Source organism: Schistocerca gregaria, chromosome 5 (genome assembly GCF_023897955.1).
Source record: "Schistocerca gregaria isolate iqSchGreg1 chromosome 5, iqSchGreg1.2, whole genome shotgun sequence".
Lineage (NCBI taxonomy): Eukaryota > Metazoa > Arthropoda > Insecta > Orthoptera > Acrididae > Schistocerca > Schistocerca gregaria.
In genome coordinates this window covers 500,024,280-500,050,172 of record NC_064924.1, presented here as the reverse complement: position 1 = coordinate 500,050,172, position 25,893 = coordinate 500,024,280, and the positions used below count along the sequence as shown (strand labels likewise).

The following is a 25,893-nucleotide window of genomic DNA, read 5'->3' as shown; positions in this document are numbered from 1 at the left end:
CCCAGTTGAGCCAGTTATCTATGTGAATGCCTAGGAACTTTGTGCACTGAATGCTCTGTAACTGTTGGCTGTCATGTGCAATGTTAATCTCTTCTGGGCTTATGTAACTGGATTGAAGCTGTATGCAATTTGTTTTATTGATGTTTATTGCTCGAGAATTTGCTGTGAACCTGTTCAGTGGAGGTTTTGCTGGCTGTCACTATACTTGTGTCATCTGCAAACATTGTGATATTGCTAGCACTGTTTGAGGACAGGGGTGGGTCATTAATATATATAATAAATAGGAGGGGACTAAGGACTGACCCTTGTGGAACTCCATGATGTACTGTTCCCCAATCAGACTCTACCTCTCCTACTTGTAGATTGTTAACACCTAATGCTGTTTTTTGTTGTTTGTCTTCTAGATATGATCTGAGCCATGGGGGCCATACATATAATGTCTACAGAGTTAGGGAAAGTTATTTCAGCGTTTTTATTGCCTTTTCTGAAGGGCCTTTGCATGCTGTTTTCTCAGCAACAGTTAAAATGTGCTCATTAAAGATTTTAGCTACAATATCTTGATTTTGAACTAGCTTACCTTCATTGTTGAGAACAATATTTTGTGTCTTGTTGGCGTAATTTGCGCCAGTCTCATTTCATATCACTTCCCTTATAGTTTTGATTTTATTACTGGAGTCATTAATTTTTGAGCACAGATACATACTTTTTGATTTCTGAATGACTTTGGTCAATATGTTACAGTATTTTTTATAGTTATTTAAAAGGTTAGGGTCATCTGATTTTTTTTGAGGCGATGTACAATTCTCACTTTCTTTTGCAAGAAATCCTAATTCCAGTGGTAATCCAAGGCTTGCTGGTGAATGTTTTAGTATGGGTTTTATATATTCTTTTTGGGAAGGTGCTTTCAAATATTAGAGCCACTTCATTACTGAAAAGGTTGTATTTGGGAAGTTCCAAAGTACCTATGACTTCGCATCGATTACTAGATTTTGATGTGCAACAAACTTATATTTGTCATTTGAATATTTAAAGTTTCATTCTGAGCCTTTAATTTAGGATTCACTGAGTTTATTAAGTCTAGGTTTTTATTTAACATCTCACCTCAAGCATTCAATTTAGAATTTATTGAGTTCATCAAGTCTAGGTTTTTCTTGCAATGATCGTCTAAATCTTTTGTAAAAGCATTATAGAATTCATTCTGAGCTTTGAAATGATCATCTAAATCTTTTCTAAAAGCATTAAATAATTCATTCTGGGCTTTGAAATTATCATCTAACTCTTTTCTAAAAGTATTAAAAAGTTCATTATGAGCTTTGAAAAATCGTATAAATATTTTCTAAAAGCATTAAAAATTTCTTCTGGGCTTTAAAATAATCATCTAAATCTTTTCTAAAAGCATTAAAAAATTCATTTTTGGCTTTGAAATGATCATCTAAAGGTTTGATCAATTTCACCAACTCAGACCAGTCAGGCCTTTCTTTAGCAATTCTCATAGCCATGGCTGGTTCTGATATCTCTCCAACTTGTTGTATATTGTCCATGCTTGTATAGACTTTAGCTCTTGTGAGCATCTAATACTAATTTCAATTATACCAATTACACAGTACAAGCTCACCCCAAGTTCAATTCAATTTAATTTATTAGCGTCCTTGTAGTACATCATCAAAATGACATAGAACATGCCAATAAACATTACAATTTAAAATACATGTACATGAAAATTTATAATTGAATTTACTAGTCACTTAGACGTTACAATTTTAATAGAACTATAAGAACATTAATATAAAAATATACAAGTAGGAAAAAAAAAGGCTAGTGATTCTCACATCAAAGATTATTTCTATTCTTGCATTAACACTGTTTCTCACTTTCATAGAAACAGCAAGTATTTAAATGTGAGCAATTACATATATTTATTATGACAGGGATATATTAACTGCACTTTTATTGTCAATGATTCATAAACTCTTCAATACTGTAAAAACTATTGCTCAATAACATGTTTTTTTAATTCTCTTTTAAATATGTGCAGTTTTGGTATTATTTCTAGTTCTTTGGGGAGAGCACTGTAGAGGATTTTGGGTTGGTATAGTACACTTTTGTGATACATAGTTGTTTTATGAATTTCTCTGTGGAAATCATTCCTATTACTTGTTTCGTAGTTGTGAAATTCTCTGTTTAATGTAGAAAATTCCTCATGTTCTTTTAAGAAACATATGCTTTCATATATGTATAAGGATGGTAGTGTAATGATTTTTAATTCTTTGAAAGCATGCCTACAAGAGTCTCTATATCCTATACCTTTTATAATTCTGACTGCCTTCTTTTGTAGTCTAAATGAATGTTTTGTTAGACTGTTGTTTCCCCAAAACTGTACATCGTATCTTAATAAACTGTGCATGAATGAGAAATAAACACATAACACTGTTTTAATATTACATGAGCTTTTAAGCATTCTAAGTATATAACATGTGTGACTTAATTTTTTGTTAAATGATATTACATGCTTTTCCCATCTTAAGTGTTCATCGAACCATACTCCCAAGAATTTAGTGTATGATGTTTCTTCAATCTTACACTTACCCAGTTCTACTGTAAGGTTAATTTTTATTTTATTTGTAATATGTCTGAAGTTGATCCACGTTGTTTTTTTGGCATTCACAATGAGTCTGTTTTCATTAAACCATCTGTCGGCTTCGTCTGTTGCTAATGTGACTTTTTCCTGTAAGTTGGCTTCACTATTTGCTTTAACAAACAAACTTGTATCATCAGCAAACAGTACTGCCTCTGCTTCATATAGTTGACTTGGTAGGTAATTGATAAATATTAAAAACAGTAATGGCCCTAATACAGATCCCTGGGTAATGCGTATAAAACTCTCTCGAATCTTGATGAATATGTCCTATCTGCATGGCTTATCTCCACCTTCTGATACCTGTCCGACAGATATGATTCAAACCATTTGTGGGCAGCCCCATGTATCCCATAGGCATATAACTTCCTAAGCAGTAACTTATGGTAGAATTCTTGCTGAAGAAGTGTAATCAGTGCCTGTGAGCAGCACTGGTGCCGGCAGTGTCAAATGTTGGTTTCAGCATCATCATTGGTGAGCGGATGCGGAGTCAGCACCGTTGAGCAGTGGCTAATGTAGCAGGCGTGAGTGGCTGCTTACTGTGTCGGCGTCAGTGCGATGAACATGTCTGAAAACTGCTTATTCTCCACACCCAATCTTCTCAATTGAAAAGTTGAGGTCTTCTCTCCAGATTTCTCCACTATTAATTTCTCACGTCTTTTACTGCATTGCACTTTCAACTTCCTTCCATTTGTTTATTGGACTCAATAGGATTACTGGAAACAGACCGATCAAAGACTGGAATAAAAAACATTGACAATATTGGATCACTGTACATATAAGCGACTGTGAAGTTCAATAATTAATGGACATCACATGCTTCCTGTCTCATGCAGAGCTAAGATATAAAGTAAGATAAAAGTCTTTAGTCTGAAGGGAGTCCATTACATGAATGTGCAAAGAAATCTATATTCAATTGTTCATTAGTCTTTTTTACAATCAACACAGTCACTAACACACCAAAGAATACTACATCTACTACTGCACCCATCTGCAGGTGGTCGCTCATGTCGGCACCAATGATGTGTGTTGCTATGGATCGGAGGAAATCCTCTCTGGCTTCCGGCGGCTATATGATTTGGTGAAGACTGCCAGTCTCGCTAGTGGGATGAAAGCAGAGCTCACCATCTGCAGCATCGTTGACAGGACTGACTGCGGACCTTTGGTACAGAGCCGAGTGGAGGGTCTGAATCAGAGGCTGAGACAGTTCTGCGACCGTGTGGGCTGCAGATTCCTTGACTTGTGCCATAGGGTGGTGGGGTTTCGGGTTCCGCTGGATACGTCAGGAGTCCACTACACATAACAAGCGGCTACATGGGTAGCAGGGGTTGTGTGGCGTGGGCTGGCCGGTTTTTTTAGGTTAGATGTCCTTGGGCAAGTACAGAAAGGGCAACAGCCTCAACAGGTGCGGGGCAAAGTCAGGACATGCGGGGACCAAGCAGCAATCGGTATTGTAATTGTAAACTGTCGAAGCTGCGTTGGTAAAGTACCGGAACTTCAAGTGCTGATAGAAAGCACCAAAGCTGAAATCGTTATAGGTACAGAAAGCTGGCTCAAGCCAGAGGTAAATTCTGCCGAAATTTTTACAAAGGTACAGACGGTGTTTAGAAAGGATAGATTGCATGCAACTGGTGGTGGAGTGATCGTCACTGTTAGTATTAGTTTATCCTGTAGTGAAGTAGAAGTGGATAGTTCCTGTGAATTATTATGGGTGGCGGTTACACTCAACAACCGAGCTAGGTTAATAATTGGCTCCTTTTACTGACCTCCCAACTCAGCAGCATTAGTGGCAGAACAACTGGGAGAAAATTTGGAATACATTTCACATAAATTTTCTCAGCATGTTATAATCTTAGGTGGAGATTTCAATTTACGAGATATAGACTGGGACACTCAGATGTTTAGGACGGGTGGTAGGGACAGAGCATCGAGTGACATTATACTGAGTGCGCTATCTGAAAATTACCTCGAGCAATTAAACAGGGAACCGACTTGTGGAGATAACATCTTGGACCTACTGATAGCAAACAGACCTGAACTTTTTGACTCTGTATGTGCAGAACAGGGAATCAGTGATCATAAGGCCGTTGCAGCATCCCTGAATATGGAAGTTAATAGGAATATAAAAAAAGGGAGGAAGGTTTATCTGTTTAGCAAGAGTAATAGAAGGCAGATTCAGACTACCTGACAGATCAAAATGAAAATTTCTGTTCCGACACTGACAATGTTGAGTGTTTATGGAAAAAGTTCAAGGCAATCGTTAAAATGCGTTTTAGACAAGTACGTGCCGAGTAAAACTTTGAGGGATGGGAAAAACCCACCGTGGTACAACAACAAAGTTAGGAAACTACTGCGAAAGCAAAGAGAGCTTCACTCCAAGTTTAAATGCAGCCAAAACCTCTCAGACAAACAGAAGCTAAACAATGTCAAAGATAGTGTAAGGAGGGCTACACGTGAAGTGTTCAGTGAATTTGAAAGTAAAATTCTATGTACCGACTTGACAGAAAATCCTAGGAAGTTCTGGTCTTATGTTAAATCAGTAAGTGGCTCGAAACAGCATATCCAGACACTCCGGGATGATGATGGCATTGAAACAGAGGATGACATGCGTAAAGCTGAAATACTAAACACCTTTTTCCAAAGCTGTTTCACAGAGGAAGACCGCACTGCAGTTCCTTCTCAAAATCCTTGCACAAACAAAAAAATGGCTGACATCGAAATAAGTGTCCAAGGAATAGAAAAACAACTGGAATCACTCAACAGAGGAAAGTCCACTGGACCTGATGGGGTACCAATTCGATTCTACACAGAGTACGCGAAAGAACTTGCCCCCCTTCTAACAGCCGTGTACCGCAAGTCTCTAGAGGAACAGAAGGTTCCAAACGATTGGAAAAGAGCACAGGTAGTCCCAGTCTTCAAGATGCGCAAAACTATAGACCTATATCTCTGACGTCGATCTGTTGTAGAATTTTAGAACATGTTTTTTGCTCGAGTATCATGTCGTTTTTGGAAACCCAGACTCTACTCTGTAGGAATCAACATGGATTCCGGAAACAGCGATCGTGTGAGACCCAACTCTCTTTATTTGTTCATGAGACCCAGAAAATATTAGATACAGGCTCCCAGGTAGATGCTATTTTTCTTGACTTCCGGAAGGTGTTCGATACAGTTCCGCACTGTCACCTGATAAACAAAGTAAGAGGCTGCGGAATATCAGACCAGCTGTGTGGCTGGATTGAAGAGTTTTTAGCAAACAGAACACAGCATGTTGTTATCAATGGAGAGACATCTACAGACATTAAAGTAACCTCTGGCATGCCACAGGGGAGTGTTATGGGACCATTGATTTTCATAATATATGTAAATGACCTAGTAGATAGTGTCGGAAGTTCCATGCGGCTTTTCGCGGATGATGCTGTAGTATACAGAGAAGTTGCAGCATTAGAAAATTGTAGCGAAATGCAGGAAGATCTGCAGCGGATAGGCACTTGGTGTAGGGAGTGGCAACTGACTCTTAGCATAGACAAATGTAATGTATTGCGAATACATAGAAAGAAGGGTCCTTTATTGTATGATTATATGATAGCGGAACAAACACTGGTAGCAGTTACTTCTGTAAAATATCTGGGAGTATGCGTGCGGTACGATTTGAAGTGGAATGATCATATAAAATTAATTGTTGGTAAGGCGGGTACCAGGTTGAGATTAATTGGGAGTGTCCTTAGAAAATGTAGTCCTTCAACAAAAGAGGTGGCTTACAAAACATTCGTTTGACCCATGCTTCTGGACTTTTACTTGTGGGGCAAATTGAAACAAGTTTACAATGAAATTACAACTTCTCATGAAGACATGAAATGTAATGTTTCATGAGCTAATACTGCTATCAACTTGAATGAAATTCTGTCATCCACATCCAATTGTTTTACAGCATCCGTGACTGCTGATGATCATCAATTTGAACACGTGATGTCATTAAATTACTTACTGTACATTTCACCCTATTCTCATTGGATATGTTTGCAAATGAACTTGTAAAAGATCAAAACCGTGATTTGATATAAGATAATTATTGTACACATCTTCAAATATGTTATTAAGGGGTAAATAATATAACATGCCACTCAGTTTCAAATAAAAAAGGTGACTATCACATCTCCTCTACCCTACCACTTACCAAAAATGATAAGTGCCACACTGTCTTCCTTCAAGCTAAGCAGCTTTTGTTTGAAAGATTTTTGTATATCATTAAAAGCGTCTTATTTATTCATGTGACCTGTTTTAGGTGTCTCACCCTGTATATATTTTGCCAAGACAAATTACTTAAGTTTAATTTCTTCATGGAAAATCACAATTGAAGATTATTTTCTTTTTTATCCTATAGACTCACTGACACTGCAAGATCCTGAGGTTTGGTTAAATTACATTCCATACACAACTAGAAAGGAAACAGGAACTTAAAAGTGAAATAAAGTAACACAATAATTTTGTACCCTCAGAACTGATATACATGTCATACCTACTCTTACAACATATTGCACCCCTGCAAGAAAAGTGACACAAGTTGAAAAATTGCATCTTTAATTTTTTAAGTCAAGTTTTCTCAAGTACTACATTTTTTAGTTGTGTCATTGCCCTTGCCAGTGTGTGGTGTTAACTATTGTTGATGCAACATTCAGTCCATTATTCTTCTTAGGTGACAGGTTACTACTAACTGACACTTATTTACAGCAAGTGTGCATATTCTGGCACTTACACAGCTGCAGAAGACTAAGATTTAACATCATTTTGGTCTATTTTTAGACTTTTTGCTGTTTTCAAATATTTTAGACTTGTTGCCATTTTCAAATGTCTTGCATAAGTTTGATACTACACACATTCATTGTGATGCAATTCCTTTTCTGCTACAAATTTAGATTTATGCTCATCATTTAGAGAAGCAGGCTGAACTCTCTAAAATTATCAAATTAGTATCATTGTATTCAGTTCTTCCATACCAGCACTGAACCCAGTCTATTGCCTGTTCTAAATTACCGTACATAATATGTACTCAAATATGTAACACTTAATTCTGCAAAGCCACAAAAATTAATGGCCTATTCAGTAGACTATTTGTTTTGGCTTGTTCTTTCTGCATTTTATCCGAGTTAAATTCCTAACTCAACTTCTGACCCTCAGTATTGATCACACTATATCGTCTTGTAGGAATTTTGTGCTTCATATCTTCTTTCTGGTTTTTGAAAACTGTTTTCCAACATTTTCTGATTTATAGCAGATTGAACCATTTGAAATTAATATTCACATCTAGACAATAAATAAAAAATGAATATTTATGTGCTTAATTTCAACTTAGCAGTAGGAAAACTCAGAATATTTATCGTTTTACCAAAAGGAAATTTAATTGTCTGTTTTTAATTACAGCAATATTCATCTTTTGCATGGTGATCCCAGCTTTTGTGAAATCTGTAAAGTAGGAGAGAGGTACTGGCAGAAGTAAAGCTATAAGGATAGGTCTTTAGTCATCCCTATATACCTCAGTTGGTAAAGCGTTTGTGTCTGAAAGGCAAAGGTCCCAGTTTCGAATCCTAGAACAACACATTGTTTAAATATTTCAGGACGTTTTACAATGTAAATAATGTTTAGAAATAGAGTAAAACTAACTTTGTCAAAATAGAAATTCACTCAAGAAATTTATAAAATCATGAGACAAATTTCCTGGCTGCCACTTACTTTCTGGATGCTAAATGTTTAGTATAGCTGATAGACAAATATAAAAATATGCACATTATCCTATCTTTCAGAACTGTACTTTATTACTTGGGGAGGAGGGGGGGATAGGTTGGGATAGGTTGAAATGGAAGGGCAGGTTGTTTGGCACTCAGGATAAGAGATGCTCACCTGTTGTCAGGATGAGGGGACCAGTAAATATTTCACCTCCTAAGATAAATACTTGCAAGAAATTCTCTCTCATAATTTTATAGTAAAAGTAATTTCATTTTTTGTATTGTCACTGAGATGTCTTGCCAATACCAGAAAATAAGGAAAATGTTGCAAGGCTTCTGTTATGTCTATTTATCTTCAAGTTGTATTCCAGCTGCTACTCAGTTAGCTATTCTCCATGTTTGTTTATGTGAAGAGATTGGTTTGTTCTTTGTGGAATCTCTCTATAAAGCTATTACATTCTATATGAAAACAAAACAAATACTAGGTCATTTTATTTTCAGTGCTACATTTGGTCATGTGAGGTTGCCAAATGGGAAGCAGTTACCTGTGAACTGGTGTGACTTGAGATTACCAAATATTGCTGAACATCCAAAGTGCATACCAGATCATTATGTCTTTAGGTTCTCAGGTAAGGTAAACTAATTTGTTTTTGATAACAATAGATTTTGTGTCACATGGAAAAAAAAAAAAAAAAAAAAATCAGGATACTATAATAGCTAGTTTTGTGATAGATGTCATCACTCACATTACGATGGAATAATGAACACCAGCACAGGAAAGAGCAGAGAACATTCTTCAATCAAATTATAATATTTGTTTTCTTCACTGAAAGAGCATAAAAACAAGATTGACAGTGAAAGAGACAGAAATGTGGAAAGGAAGAAAAAGGCAAATAATAAGGTTTTAAAATTGGAAAAGAGGGGCAAAAGTCAGGCAAAGCAAACTGAAAAGGTGTAATAAAGGTATGATACATATAAAAACTGTTGGATAACCATGATACCAAATAGAAAGAAGGACATTTTATTGCAAAAAGGTCATTTTATGTTTCAATATAATCACTTTTCAGCTTCATTCACTTACTCCAGGGGTCTTCCAGCTCATTTTATCACATCAAATATTAATCAGTATTCAACCCTATAAAGTATTTGGTAACTCAGTCACAGTGCCAATGATATCCTCATTCACTATGAAATCCTGACTTCAAACCAGGATGGAAAATTAGGAAGGAGGAAAATGTGAATAATCCTTGAGATTTAATTATCCACTGATTTCATCTGTAGTTAAATCAGTTTGCCCATTACAAAAGTTGAAAGTGTTAGTTGAAGAATTTATGCAATGACTCTTTCTTGTGTGATGGTGTTAGAGATTTCCATTTCAACTATTGTTTCAAACAGTTGACAAGCAATGTGTTATATGACCATATTGTACTTTTATTGGACTTTAAAAGATTTACAGTGACAGTTTTATCAGAATCATAATGTAATCTTAATATTTCCATTAAGTATGAGTGTTTTCTTTTTTGGTCCCCCCCCCCCCCCCCCCCCCCCCATATAGAATACTTATTGATTGTTACTTCAACTTTGGAATACAGTTTTGCACCAATGCTTCATCTAAGCTTATGAATCATATGAAACTGCCTTGGATTTGATTGGAGAGAGACCTCTCCAGGTACGTTGATTTGAAGAATTACTGCGTATCATATTTGTATCATTGGATGATCAACACAGTAACAAGCTGAAACTGGCAAAGATACCATTTGTGTGACCTGAGGCTGCTAAGTTAGTGCTATGTGTTCACTTTGGAACAAATCTGAATCAGTGTTGGTTTGTACTCTAATTGGTGGAGAGATCATGAGACATAGTAAAGCTATCCCAGTTAACAACAAAACTTCTTGCCTCTGAAGCTAAAAGAGATGGTGACAGTTTTACAGAGAGGCCTACAAAGTTTCTCACTAATATAACTTTTCTTCATTATTATATGTCCATTTTTTTATAATGACTTACTGTCAGCTAATTATTTTGCTGATTGTGTTTCTTATTAAAAAAGGCAGGATGGTGATTCCTCTGGAAAACCTGGAATTCTTAGGGAATAACACTTTACCTGGAAAAATCAGGGAATTTTGCATTTCTAACTTAGGATTCAAACTTAATTTTATTGAGTTTTATAAATCACACGTTTTAAAATATGTGATTTATGAAGTGTTTTAAAATACTTAATACACTGACATAAAAAAAAAAATCACAGCGCCAAGAAGGAGTTGTGCAGGGCTATGAGAAGCTGGGTGTTTTTTCTGTGATATTGTAGAAAGACTTGGCAGGAATGTAGTCACTGCGCATCATTGCTGGCATTGGTGGTCACAAGAATGTATGGTTGCAAAAAGACTGGGCTCCAGACGGCCATGTGACAGTACCGCGAGGGAAGACCATCATGTTCAGTGTATGGCTCTGGCACATAGTACTGCATCTGCAGCAACAATTTGAGCAGCAGTGGACACACACAGTTAAAAAAAATACTGCTGTAAATCAGGTACTCCAAGGACAGCTCCAAGCCAGACTCCCTGTTGTGTGCATTCCATTAAGCCCAAACCACTGCCATTTGTGACTTCAGTGGTGTCAAACAAGAGCTCATTGGAGGGCAGTGTGGAGGTCTTTTGTATTTTCTGATGAAGGTTTGTTCTGCCTCAGTGCCAGTGATGGCTGTATGCTGTATAGGAGGAGGGCAGTTGTGTGCATGCAGCTAACCTGTCTGTATGCTAGACACACTGGACCTACAGGTGGAATTACGATCTGGGGTGTGATTTCTTATGACAGCAGAAGCACTCTCATGGTTATCTCACACTTCCTGACTGCAAATTTGTATGTAACAGCCATAAGCAGTAGTTTAACCATGGTTTTTCAACACCAATATCTTTTATAGAATAATATTCATGTAATTAACACACTTTGAAATACACTGAAGGAAAAAAAATGCAACACAATAAAATAATTAATATAGAGTACTGATATTTAGGGAATATATTTGTCTAGGTGACATTAGTAACTGATTAATATTGCGAGACCACAGTTTAATGAGGGAGATAAGCCATTGTAAATGTGAAATGCTGGCATGTTAATAATTGGTGTAACCACCAAAATGTTGAATGCAAACATTCACACATGTATGCACTGTGTTGTGCAGGTGCTGTATGTCAGTTGGTGAGATGGAGCTGCATGCCTGTTGGACTTGGTCAGTCAATACAGGGATGGTTCATGCTGTTTGCGGATGATGATGAAGTTGTAGTCCAATGATATCCCATATATGCTCAATTGGAGACAGATGTGGTTATCAAAGAGGCCAAGACAACATGTCAATACTCTGTGGGGCCTGTCGGGTTACAGCAGAGGAATGTGACCAAGTATTATCCTGTTGGAAAATACCCTTTGGAATGCTGTTCATGAATGGCAGCACAAGAGGTTGAATCAACAAATGTCACCTAGACAAATATATTCCCTAAATATCAGTACTCTACATTAATTATTTTATTGTGTTGCAATTTTTTTCCTTCAGTGTATTTCAAAGTGTGTTAATTACATGAATATTATTCTATAAAAGATATTGGTGTTGAAAAACCATGGTTAAACTACTGCTTATGGCTGTTACATAGCTCAACTGAGAGGAAAGCAAAGTCATTATTGTGGTATGTTTCACCTCGCCCCCCCCCCCCCCCCCCAAACACCACCATCATCACTTGCCGTAAATTTATTTATTTATATCAGCAGCTTGACAGCATGTTTCTCTGCACACCTGGAATTATCAGCGAATTTTTTTTTTCAAAGTTTGAGTAGCCACCCCAAGAGGGATAATTATTTTTTATTTTGCATTCTTTTATACAACTATTGACAGCAGGTATCTGTACAGCTCTGTGTGGCCTATTTGGTTCTTGAACTGAGTAGCTCAAAAGTTTAATGTCTTTCTCTTCAGGGCACAACATATCACAGTGATGTCCTCATTGCCACACAAACTTCATCCAGTGGCAAATATTTTTAGGAAAGTAATGTCCACAGTTTATTATAGTATAATAAATCATTATACTGTAATTAAAGTCCATAGATCACCGCTGTCTTGATAGTGAAAGTGATGGAGTAACAAAGGAATACTGTCAAAGGAAATGGATCACACTCAGTCATGGTAATGAAGAGGACAAGTGTAGACCATTAGGAGGAATGATGGAGGTATGCTTCCCTTTTTGGGAATGACAATGAATGAAGTAAGTCATTTTCAGGAAGTGTGACTGTTATTAGGTTCAGGGGGAAGTATGCAGCATTTGGATCACACTGGTATATCTTAAGTTTTTAGTCTATCATTGTGATGAAGGTACTCAATTCACAAAATACTTTATCCTTGGCATTATTGTATCTGCTACAGAGCAGAGAGTACTGAGTGCCTACACCATCCATTTTTCATTTCACATTTGCAGTCATGCTGTTACACTTTAATATTAGACTACTTACCTCACTTGTGTTGACTGTGACATGTGCCTCTAATACTTCTGTACTAGCATTTTCCTCTGTTTGGGTAAAGCTTTAATTAATTGTATTTTTGCCAGGATAGCTGGGAAGAAAAACTTCACCACTGTTGTTGACTTCATCCCTAAAGGAAAAGCTGTGTTTTATAGTGGATATCCTTGGGAGAGTCAGACTCACATTCGGACCTACCAGTTCCTTTTGAATGACAAGTCAGGTGCTGGCACTGCTGAATTCTGGTACAGGTAATCAGAATTATTATAACTAAAATTACCGTTATGCAGAATCAAGATAAGAGGGAATTGGGGAGAGAAAAGGTGAGAATCTGGGGGGAGGGGGGGGGGGGGGAGCAACAAAAAAACAACCTTCAGAATTATCCGCCAAACTACAATAGTACTCTGTGCATAGGAAAGGAGTTCTCCCAGATTCAAAAAAGTTTGTGATTCAGATACAATTAAAAGATGTGCACTAAGCTCAATGTTTCAGTTGTTTTTACACGTTCAGTGTAATGAGAAGCTATCCTATTGGTGAAGTTTACAAGTTTGTTGTGTAATGAGAAAACCTCAGCACCATCAAATGTATCACAAAGTGTCAATTCGAAACTTTAGTGACAAGACAAAGGAATGGCTATTGTGGGCCATTACAAGACCATCCATGAGTAATTGCTGCACATTAAATGCATCACAAAATTCAAGGATGTCAGCAAAACGTCAGAGTTTACAGCTTCCTCAGGAGATGCAGTTTTCTAACAGAAGTGTTTTGGAGGTTTAGAGTAGTTGGTGCGTGTGCTTAACTGGCATTGTATTGTCTGTCCCCCCTTCCTCCCTCAACCCCTCTTGACAATGCAGGGATAGGCTACTTCATTGTGGACACCAACATAAAGAGTGGACCATTAGTGAGTGCACTTTTCACAGATGAATCACACTTCAATTCACAGATAGACTATTATTGCAGCTACAATTGGAGGGAAAGTGACAACCAGTGCAACCACAGATTTACTGTGAAAATTGACCACGTTGGTGATGGTGGGTTTCTAGTATTTGGAAGTATCATGCTGGATGTATGTATGCAGCTTCAAATCTCCATTGCTTGATGAATTCATTGGTTGTTAGATAAAACTGGTTAAGACTCTGTGTATTTTCAGTAATATAAAAAGACAATAAAACATGTCTTATTAGTCAGTAAATTTACATACATTCAAGATTTGCAAAGTTGTCTTTAGTGATGTCAGGAACAGTATTACCTATAAATTAACCTCTACTGAAACAGTACATATTAACTGGCCTCTATTCAAACAATACATATTAACTATATAATGTAGTTGGATAGATAAAAAATCTACTCACCAAGTGGTGGCAGGATAACACACAACATTTTATGCATGCACACTTTTGCAGCCAGTGGCTTCTTCTTTTGGCAGAAGACTTGAAGAGAAAGTAATATGGGCAAAGGAGAAGGTCTGGAGAGGTTTAAGAAAAGGGGAAGAGTTTGGAAAATTCATCCAGAATCCTGGGTCATGGTAGACTTACCAGATGAGATGAGAAGGAATGAGTGACTGTTGGGGACAGCACCACATGAGATTTGAAAACCTGAGACCTTGAAGCTGGAAGACCGGGCAATATGCAACACAGAGATTATTGCTAAACCACCAAGCATGAGTTCATAAGAGTGAAAAGCTAAGTGCATTGTATGTGACAGAGGTGTGAGGAGGATGGCAGGTCAGTAAATAAAAGACTTAGAGAAACTAAAACAGAGTGAAGAAAGATGTAGCTACACCCTGAAGACATGATAAAAATTGTGAACTCCTACAAACACTCAGAAAGTGTAGACGTCTATGGCATGTCCTGCACACTAATAAAGAAAATTATTGCAGAATTAGCTCAGCCACTAGACACAGCAATAAACAGATGTCTATCCTGTGGTGTCTTCCCAGACTTATTTAAACTGGCGCGCACAGTACCAATATATAAGAAGGGGGATCCATGCGAGGTGTCCAGCTTCAGACCAATCTCAGTGGTACCAGTGCTAGCCAAAGTTACTGAGTCTGTGATGCACTGCCAAGTACTGAATTACTTTGAGGAAAACAAATTATTCAAAAACACACAGCACGGATTCTGCAAAGGGAGACCAACAGTGACAGCCACACTGGACTTATTAAAAATTATTTGACAGAGTTTTGAAGAGAGAGAGAGAGAGAGAGAGAGCGAGAGAGAGAGAGAGAGAGAGAGAGAGAGAGAGAGAGAGAGAGACACTGACACAATGTGACCTCAGCAAAGCCTTTCACTGCATCTCACACACAAATCTAATAGCCAAGTTAAGATGCTATGGTGTTGGAGCTGTTGTTCTATCAACACTCCAATCTTATTTGGAAAACCGAAAGTAGGTAGTATCAGTGCATGAAGCAACTTCTCTTGAACAAAAACTGGAACATGGAGTGCCCTAAGGATCAGTCTTAGGGCCTCTCCTATTCCTCGTATATGTCAATGATATGAGCTGTAATAGTCAAATGTTGCAGTTTGCAGATGACACTACCCTTATTGCCAAAGGACATACAGCTGCAGAAGCTCTTGGTGCATCAAATTTGATGTCTGAAGAAATAAAAGAATGGTTCATCACAAACAAAATGAAGATCAATGAAGAAAAAACCCAACATTTGCTGTGCAGTCTATTCAACATTGAAGACCAAGAAAACATGGAGACTGTCAAGATTGACAGCAAACTCTCCATGAATGATCACACTGCATATGCATGCACCAAACTTTCTCGTGTGGTATACCTCCTGAGGAAGCTGAAGAGGGTTTTTTTTAAAAAAAAAAAAAAAAAAAAAAAAAAAAAAAAAAAAAAAAAAAAAAAAAAAGAGCATATTCTCTAGCAAATGACTGGGCCACTGTAAGCCTGTTTTCACCAGGCTAAGCATAATGACTGTTTGTAGCCAGTATGTGTTTTTTTGCCTCATTTATATAAAAGAAAATCAAAGGAATTTTAGCATACGACAAGAAATACATAATCATGATACTCACTGTAAGAGGAACATTGAAGTGCCAAGGTGTCACCTATCAAGTACACCAGACAGCTTTCCAACAGTCGCCATAAAAATGTACAATCAACTGCCTCCTGAAGTGAAATCCCTGCCACCTGAATTATTTTGTGTTTTACTTAAAGTACATATTTTGCCAAAACGAAACTTTATGTGTGTGATCTACATGGTTTGGTAAACATTTTGCTTTATGGTATTTTCATTTGCTGCTATGAAGTTTTACTTTCCTGTTTAGTTATATTTCATTTTCTCTATGTTCTATGTGTTTTGTGCACTGCATAAATATTTTCTTTTATTTGTAATATAAATTTTGTATATGGTGTTGTATAAATGTTAGTTAATAAACATTGTATTTGTGACGCAGTCTGTCCAGCCATGGCTGATAAGTGATAAAGATATAGTAATAAAGTAATGAAGACTGACAAGAGGGTTACATAAGAAGGAATGATGGCCACATGGACTAATATAACAACAAAAATAATCAATTTTTTACAATACAATGTAACTGAATAGAAGAAAATTGCTCACCAAGCAGCAACAGGCAAACACACACATAAAAAATGGTTTTACACATGCAAGCATTTGAAGCCAGTGGCTCCTTTTTCTAGCAGAAGGGTTGGAGAGGAAGAAGGAGGGGCGAAGGAAAAGGAGTGGAGAGATTCAGGAAAAGAGGTAGAGTTCAGAAAAGACACCCACAACCCCAGGTCAGGAGATGTGCCGGAGGGGATGAGAAGGAAAGACTGTACCAGACGAGATTTGTAGACTTTAGAGCTTAAAGGTGGAAGACAGAGTAGTAAATAAGTCAGAGCTTTTGCTAAAACATTGTGCACAAGTTCAGAAGACTGAGAAGCTAAGTACATTGTATGTAATGAAGATTGTAATATAATGAAAGATGTAAAAAACTAAAATGTAATGGGTCTCATTTTAGGACATGATTTTAGGAAGTCATGGCCTTGTTGATGTAGCCAGTTAATACATTCAAATCCAGGGTAATACTGAATGTCAAGTGATGTGCTCTGAAGTTGATTTTTGGAGGAATCACTGGTACCAGGATTGGATGTGATGGTCTGGAGAATGTGCTTTTGAACTAGGCTGGTGTGGTAATTGTGCCCAGTGAAGGACGAGTTGAAAGTGTTGGTGTATTACTTTAAAGAGTCTGCACCCAAACAAATATGTTTGCCTCAAATTCCAAGGCTGCATGGGAGGGAATGTTTTACGGGGAAAGGATGGCAACTGCCAAAATATAATATGGACTCATGGTGAGGCTGACCTGTTAAAATTCCTGGAATCTCCACATACCTCCTACCAGTTAAATTTCACATCATCCTATTCTGAATTCCATGCCAGTTTCTTTGCTGTTGATCTTGTCCTCAATGAAGGCCGGCACACTTGCATCCACTTTAAACCCACTAGCAAACAACAGTATCTTATGTTTTTATTGTTGCCATCCTTTCCATGTCAAACATTCCCTCCCATACAGCCTTGGCATTTGAGGCAAACATATTTGTTTGGATGCAGCCTCTTTACAGCAATACACCCCCATTCTCACCTCAACTTTCACTGGATGTAATTACTACACCAGCTAGTTCAAAAGAAGATTTTCTGGGCCATCACATCAAATCCCGCCACCTACGCCAGCCCTGACAAAACATATACTATCAAAGACAGAGCCACTTGTGAAACGACACATATACCAGCTGTAGTGTATACACTGTTTTTCCTTTTACATCAGCATGATCACCACCAAGTTATCAGTTACGATGAAAGAGCATAGGCAGAGGGTGTATACTGGCAACACACAATATCATGTTGCACACCATGCTCTACAACATGACAGTCATAACCTCAGTGTTTGTTTCACCACACATGCCATCCAGATTCTTCCTCCAGACACCAGTTTCTCTGAACTCTTCATGTGGGAACTAGCACTACAACATGCCTTTGGTTCTTGCAACCCACCTGGCCTTAATTTTTGTTAATTTTTCCCATCTCAGCATTTCTTCTTAACTACTCCTTTCTTTACTCCATTTTAGTTATGTACATCTGTCATTTTCTGACTTATCTGATTTTCACCCCCCCCCCTCCCCCCTGTTACATATAATGCACTTAGCTTTTCACTCTTATTGACTGATGCATGATGTTTTAGAGTAATCTTTGTGTTACTTATCACCCTGCTTTCCACCTTTCAGCTCTCAGCAGTCCCCAACAATCTTTCCTTCACATCCTGTCTGATAAGTCTTCTGTAACCCAAGCTTCTGGGTAACTTTTATGAACTCTGTCCCTTGTCCTAAAGTTCTCCAGTTCCTTTTCCTTCACCCCTGTTCCTTCCCCTTCAACCTTTCTACTGCAAGAAGGAGCCATTGGCTCCGAAAGCTTGCATGCATAAAACATTTTTTTATGTGTGTTCTCCATCCACTACTTGGTGAGCAGATTTTTTATCCATCCCATTACAGTATATGGTCAAAAACTGATTATTTTTGTTCTTGTAGTATGTGTTAATTATTACTCTCCAGCAGTATCCAGTGTACCCAAAAACTTGTTAAATGTATGGTAACTGAAGAATGATATTTGGAAAATGTAATTATTATTATTATTATTATTATTATTATTATTATTATTATAAATTATGTCTCTAATGCCAATAATTTATTAATTTATTTTCAATCATGGGGTGTGGCATCACAAGTGTCTTTGATTGTTTATTTAATGTACTGAAGCATTTTGTCATGTTATATGAAGGTTCACCACAATCAAAACAATGTTATATGTGAATAAATGAATGGAGGGACCACAAATGGTCAAAAATGTTTTCTACTTTGAGATCATTAGTGATTGTTCCTTTTAAATAGTAATCTCAAAATATCACTGGACAAAATTTTGAATTATTCACTCATTAAACAGACAGCATTTTCTGAATCACAGATCAGTTCTTTACTAGACACTTTGTTGATAAAATGCAGCGTCTAGATTTTCTGATTTGTCTTTGTGAAAGAAAAATAATAGTGTTTGATGTGAATGAGATTACTGCAAAATAAATGAAATAATAGTGTTTGATATGATTTAGATTATTGCTAAATATTATCCTTATGTACCAGTTGTTCACATATATGATACTTCATTGGATGGTTTTGGTACTGACTGCTAAGAGTGTGTCAATTCAGTTTCACTGGTTGATTATTTTGATTGTGCTATTTCCTTTGAGTGATAGTCAGTTTCTTATTTTCTCCACTATATCTCATTGCACATTCTCATGTGATTTGTCAGGTATGATGGTGACTGTCCAGATTTCCCCGTGTCACTGAGTGATCATCTTCTAGAACCAGAAGTGGAAGGAAGCCATATGGTAGTTACCTTTTCTGATAGGGAATGTCAGAGCTCTGCTATAGTTGGTGGTAAAGGGGCCTCATTAGCTCTTCTTTCATCTGCTGCATGCTCACAGGTAATAAGATTTTGCTCTAGCAAATTACTTGTATAGAATTTAATACAGATACTTAGAAACTGAAGGTTCAGTTGCAGATGGGATAAACAATAATTGTAGGTTTGCAAACATATTAATGCCATAACAGAGTGAACAGATAAGCATAAAATGAATGTTATACATTGACTTTTAGACCATATTTTGTACTTTTTCTGTGTTGAAGAATGATAGAGTAGAATTAATATAAACAGTATAAGTTATTTCTACATCTACTTCTACATCTACATCCATACTCCACAAGCCACCTGACGGTGTGTGGCAGAGGGTACCCTGAATACCTCTATTGGTTCTCCCTTCTATTCCAGTCTCATATTGTACGTGGAAAGAAGGATTGTCAGTATGCTTCTGTGTGGGCTCTAATCTCTCTGATTTTATCCTCATGGTCTCTTTGCGAGATATACGTATAAAGGAGCAATATACTGCTTGACTCTTCGGTGAAGGTATGTTCTTGAAACTTTAACAAAAGCTCGTACCGAGCTACTGAGCATCTCTCCTGCAGAGTCTTCCACTGGAGTTTATCTATCATCATCTCTGTAACGCTTTCGCGATTACTAAATGATCCTGTAACGAAGCGCGCTGCTCTCCGTTGGATCTTCTCTATCTCTTCTATCAACCCTATCTGGTGCGGATCCCACACTGCTGAGCAGTATTCAAGCAGTGGGCGAACAAGTGTACTGTAACCTACTTCCTTTGTTGTCGGATTGCATTTCCTTAGGATTCTTCCAATGAATCTCAGTCTGGCATCTGCTTTACCGACGATCAACTTTATATGATCATTCCATTTTGAATCACTCCTAATGCGTACTCCCAGATAATTTATGGAATTAACTGCTTCCAGTTGCTGACCTGCTATTTTGTAGCTAAATGATAAGGGACGTATCTTTCTATGTATTTGCATCACATTACACTTGTCTACATTGAGATTCAGTTGCCATTCCGTGCACCATGCGTCAATTCGCTGCAGATCCTCCTGCATTTCAGCACAATTTTCCATTGTTGCAACCTCTCGATACACCACAGCATCATCTGCAAAAAGCCTCAGTGAACTTCCGATGTCATCCACCAGGTCATTTATGTATATTGTGAATTGCAACGGTCCTATGACACTCCCCTGTGGCATAGTATAAATAAATATATAAATAATACAGTAACAGTGAACCAAAGTAAACTCCTTTTCATTTCCAAACAATTCTGTTGTACTATTTTAGGGAGCACAGTCAGTCTCATGGAACAGCAACCAGGTTTAAGAATCTCTGCAGAGGAAACCAAAGTTGTTACTAGCATAAACAAGGACCAAAAAGTTTTACAGATAGACCTTGTACAAACAGGAAGTGTTAAAACATTCAAGTACCTAAGACTGCCATAACTAGATTAGACTGAGATTAGATTAGATTAATTGTTCATTCCATACACCCACAAAAGAGGGAATCCTCCTGGGTGTGGAACATGTCAGATAAACACATTACAAAATGTAATTAGAAAAACTTGAGTTTCATTAGTTTTAATGATCCTCAGTCAATAAACAGTAAAATTATGTATATGAATTAAAATTAAACTTCTAATATTTACAGGTTTAATACTTACATCTGCTTTCATTAAATCCATCATTCACACAGTAACTAGTTACTTGGCTATTGCAACTAAGTATTGTCAAAACTTAAAGTGAATTATTCATTTCACTGATCCTCAGTTGAGAACAATCAAATTATGTACAAGATTTAAAATTAAACTTCCACTATTTACTTCCGGAAGGCGTTCGATACAGTTCCGCACTGTCGCCTGATAAACAAAGTAACAGGCTACGGAATATCAGACCAGCTGTGTGGCTGGATTGAAGAGTTTTTAGAAAACAGAACACAGCATGTTGTTCTCAGTGGAGAGACGTCTACAGACATTAAAGTAACCTCTGGCATGCCACGGGGGAGTGTTATGGGACCATTGCTTTTCACAATATATATAAATGACCTAGTAGATAGTGCCAGAAGTTCCATGCGACTTTTCGCAGATGATGCTGTAGTATACAGAGAAGTTGCAGCATTAGAAAATTGTAGTGAAATGCAGGAAGATCTGCAGCTGATAGGCATTTGGTGCAGGGAGTGGCAACTGACCCTTAACATAGACAAATGTAATGTATTGTGACTATATAGAAAGAAGGTTCCTTTATTGTATGATTACATGATAGCGGAACAAACACTGGTAGCAGTTACTTCTGTAAAATATCTGGGAGTATGCGTGCGGTACGATTTGAAGTGGAATGATCATATAAAATTAATTGTTGGTAAGGGGGGTACCAGGTTGAGATTCATTGGGAGAGTCCTTAGAAAATATAGTCCATCAACAAAGGAGGTGGCTTACAAAACACTCGTTCGACCTATACTTGAGTATTGCTCATCAGTGTGGGATCCATACCAGATCGGGTTGACGGAGGAAATAGAGAAGATCCAAAGAAGAGTTGCACGTTTAGCCACAGGGTTATTTGGGAAGCGTGATAGCGTTATGGAGATGTTTAGCAAACTCAAGTGGCAGACTATGCAAGAGAGACGCTGTGCATCGCTATGTAGCTTGCTGTCCAGATTTCGAAAGGGTGCGTTTCTGGATGAGGTATCCAATATATTTCTTACCCCTACTTATACCTACCAAGGAGATTACGAATTTAAAATGAGAGAGATATGAGCACGCATGGAGGCTTTCCGGCAATTGTTCTTCTCACGAACCGTACGTGACTGGAACAGGAAACGGAGGTAATGACAGTGGCACATAAAGTGCCCTCCGCCACAAATCGTTGGGTGGCTTGCGGAGCATAAATGTCGATGTAGATACAGACTTAAGACTTATATCTGCTTTCCATACATCAGTCATTCACACAGTAGGTAGGTACTTGGCTGTTGCAACTGAGTATTCTCAAAAATTAAGTATAATGAACTTTCATTAAAATGGTCTACTGAATTTGTTGAGAAATTCATGGATGGAATAGAAGGAGTTGGCCACAAAAAAATTCTTTTAAATTATGTTTAAATTGTGCCTTGTCTGAAACTTAACACTTAATGGTTACTGGTAACTTATTGAAAATATGCGTTGCTCAATACTGGACTCCTTTTTGGGCAAGAGTAAGTGATTTTAAATCATTATGTATATTGTTCTTATTCCTAGTATTGATACTGTGTACTAAGCAGTTAGTTGGAAAAAGAGATGTATTATTTACAACAAACTTCATTAAGGAATAAATATACTGAGAAGCTGTGGTTAGTATGCCCAGTTCTTTGAATAGTTTTTGACACGATGTTCTTGGATTTACACTACACATTACTCTCATTATACAATTCTATACTCTAAAAATTTTTTCCTAGTTTGTGGAGTTACCCCAAAATATGACACCATATGACATAAGGAAGTGAAAATAAGCACAACATGCCAGTTTTTTTATATTTATATTTCCTATGTCTGACACCATTCGCATTGCAAACACAGACTTGTTTAGGCACTTTAGCAGTTCATTAGTATGTTGCTCCCAACTGAATTTATTATGAAGTTGTATTCCCAAGAATTTTACACTCTCAACTTCTCCTATTTCCATGTCATCATATTTTATACACACAATAGAAGGAAATCTCTTGGAAGTTCTGAACTGCATGGAGTGGGTCTTTTCAAAATTTAATGACAGTGAATTGGCTATGAACCACTTATGTCAGAAAAATTTGATTAGCTGCCCTTTCTAAATTTATATTTGATTTACTATTTATTGCAATGTTTGTATCATCTGCAAATAAGACAAACTAGGCATCTGGTAATGCAACAGATGACAGGTCATTAATATACACAATAAGAAGTAGTGGACTTAGTATGGAACCTTGGGGAACACTGCATGTAATTTCTTCCCAGTCAGATGATGTCTGATTGCCTACTGCTGAAGTGTTACGTAATGACACCCTTTGTTTTCTATTAGTGAGGTATGACTGAAACCACTTTACAGCACTACCAGTGATGCCATAATATTTTAATTTTCTTAAAAGAATGCTGTGATTCACACAGTCAAAAGCCTTTGACAGGACACAGAATATGCCACTTGCCTCTAATTTGTTGTCTAATGAATTAAGGACAGGATACACCAAATGAAAAGGTGATATGGAACAACAAAAAATATTTAAAATAAAAAGTACATATTATAACATTCATGTTCACATGTAAGATGTAAATTTCAATTTAATTTCAGATTAGAATTGTATTCTGAACGTAAAAAGAACATAAAAAAGCAAGTGATAAAAAAAATTATTTGAACAGGAAATGATACCCTTTTGTCAGGACCAATTCAAGAACATTTTTTCATACAACCAACTTGTCACATATTTTCACCCTTGTCAGTTTTTGCTGCTAATTCTAATATAAATTGTTGAACTTAGGCACCCCTCTCAGTATCGAACCCAAAGCAGTGGCTTGTGTCACCTGGGCCTTAAACCAGCTCTGACTTTGGTTTGATATTTTTCTTAACATATTGAGGGTGTCCATGATTGTTGCTCAAACTATTGTATCAGTCTTGTTCGCTGCAGAAATCCAAGGTGTGTATCTTTTGTTGCTGAATTCCTATGCAGAATTTAGGTTTTTGGTCGCTGAAATAAAAAAGTCCAACATAGATATCCTGTTAATTTTCTTCATTTATTCATGCCAGACATGCTTCTTGCATCCGCCACTTACCATGACAACTCAACAATTCCCATGGTTGGTGTAACACCAGTTATTACATAGGGACTTAACAATGCATCATATTTTCAGTATCATTATGGTAAAGTATGTTGTGTAATTTACAGTGAATGGAAACTTGAACTAATTAATTTATATGTGACAATATGGTCAACAGAAAACATAGCCAAATTTTGCACAAATAGTTGCATAAATGTGAAGTATTCCAAGCCTAAATTTTACAAGATGACTGTTTATAGCAATTAATATTACAGCATATAAGTTTTCATTAAAATTAATTAATTCCAAAGACAAATAAAGACAAAGTTTATAAACAGTTACATTCATGAACAAATAGAATTCCATTTAATTACTGTTTTTAATGAAATAATTATCATACTGTTACATAAAGAATTCCATTGAATTACTTTGTTTTATGAAATTATTATGATACTGCTACACAAAGATGAGTGTAAACTAAAGAATTAGATCATACATATATGTTTACGTAGTGAAGTTATTGTCTACTGTTATATGAATGAGTTGTGTGCACTGTATCTTTCAGTTGACAAATCAGGGTCTATTACATTACAGTATCAATAAATGGAAAGGTAAAACACTAGAAAATGGTAGTGAAACAGGTCTGAAGCTGCAACAGTTTTCAATATATCAAGCTCAATAAAGCCATTATCATAGTCTATTCAAAATGTTTGTAATTGCTCTGAAGTTAAGGTTGATGAAACCAATTTCGTGGCTACTTGTCAACAAACTGCCTATTTGCTTCTGTCTCAGGGTCTTCAGCCAACGTTCATCTGGTCATTTTACTGATGTTTCACCAGCACAATTGGCTGGCATTGTCAAAGCTTCACTCTCCATTGCTCGCGGTGAAATGGAGCCAAGCTCGTGGTCGAAGACTATATGCTTTCAAAAGAAGAAAGCCTTAAGGTAAATGGATCCTGGCTTCCCGTACTGCAGCGAACGACCATTGCAGGTAGCAAGAGGAGAACTGCACTGGAAATGACCGCTGAGAAGTCCTTGGACGTTGGTGCACCAGGTACATGTAGTCTGCGGCCACGAGCTCAGCTTCATTTCACCACTGGCAATGGAGGGTGAAGCTTTGACAATGGCAGCCACTTGTGCTGGCACAACATCAGTAAAACCATCAGACAAATGTCAGCCAAAGAGCCCAAGGCAGAAGCAAATAGGCAATTTGTCAAACCAATTTCACTTTAAAATTGAAGTAAAAATCCTAATAAATGCATTACATGATTCAGTACACACCTGATATAAGAACTTTTACAAGACAAGAAACCAACACGATTATTCTACATCTCCATCTATATCTGTACTCTGCAAATCACCGTGAGGCACATGGCAGAGGGTATGTCTCATTGTACCAGTTATTAGGGTTTCTTCCTGTCCCATTGATATATGGAGCATGGGAAGAATGATTGTTTGAATGCTTCTGTGCATGCAGTGATTATCCTAACCTTACCCTCACAGTCCCTGTGTGAATGATACATTGGGGATTGTAGTATATTCCTAGAGTAATTATATTTAAAGCTGGTTCTTGGAACATTGTTAACAGACTTTCTTGAGACAATTTACATCTGTCTTCAATAGCCTCCCAGTTCAGTTTCTTCAGTACCTCTGTGACATTTCTCAGACTGAACAAACCTGTCACCATTTGTGCTGCCCTTCTCTGTGAATGTTCAGTATCTCCTGTTAGATCTCTCTGGTATGGGCCCCATACACTTGAGCAATATTCTAGGACCAGTTGCACGAGTGATTGGTGAGCTGCCTCTTTTGTAGATTGATTGCACTTCCCCAGTATTCCGCAAATAAA

General features: G+C 37.2%; 1 protein-coding gene across 1 annotated transcript in view; it reads left to right on the top strand.

The window, feature by feature from the left end:
• The window catches only part of LOC126272873 (putative phosphoenolpyruvate synthase), a 329,859-nt gene that overhangs the window by 66,428 nt on the left and 237,538 nt on the right, over positions 1–25,893 (top strand). The window contains exons 8-10 of the mRNA XM_049976096.1: positions 8,857–8,984; positions 12,947–13,103; positions 19,160–19,334. Of these exons, the coding sequence (XP_049832053.1) occupies positions 8,857–8,984; positions 12,947–13,103; positions 19,160–19,334 (460 nt within the window). The remainder of the gene's footprint in view (positions 1–8,856; positions 8,985–12,946; positions 13,104–19,159; positions 19,335–25,893) is intronic.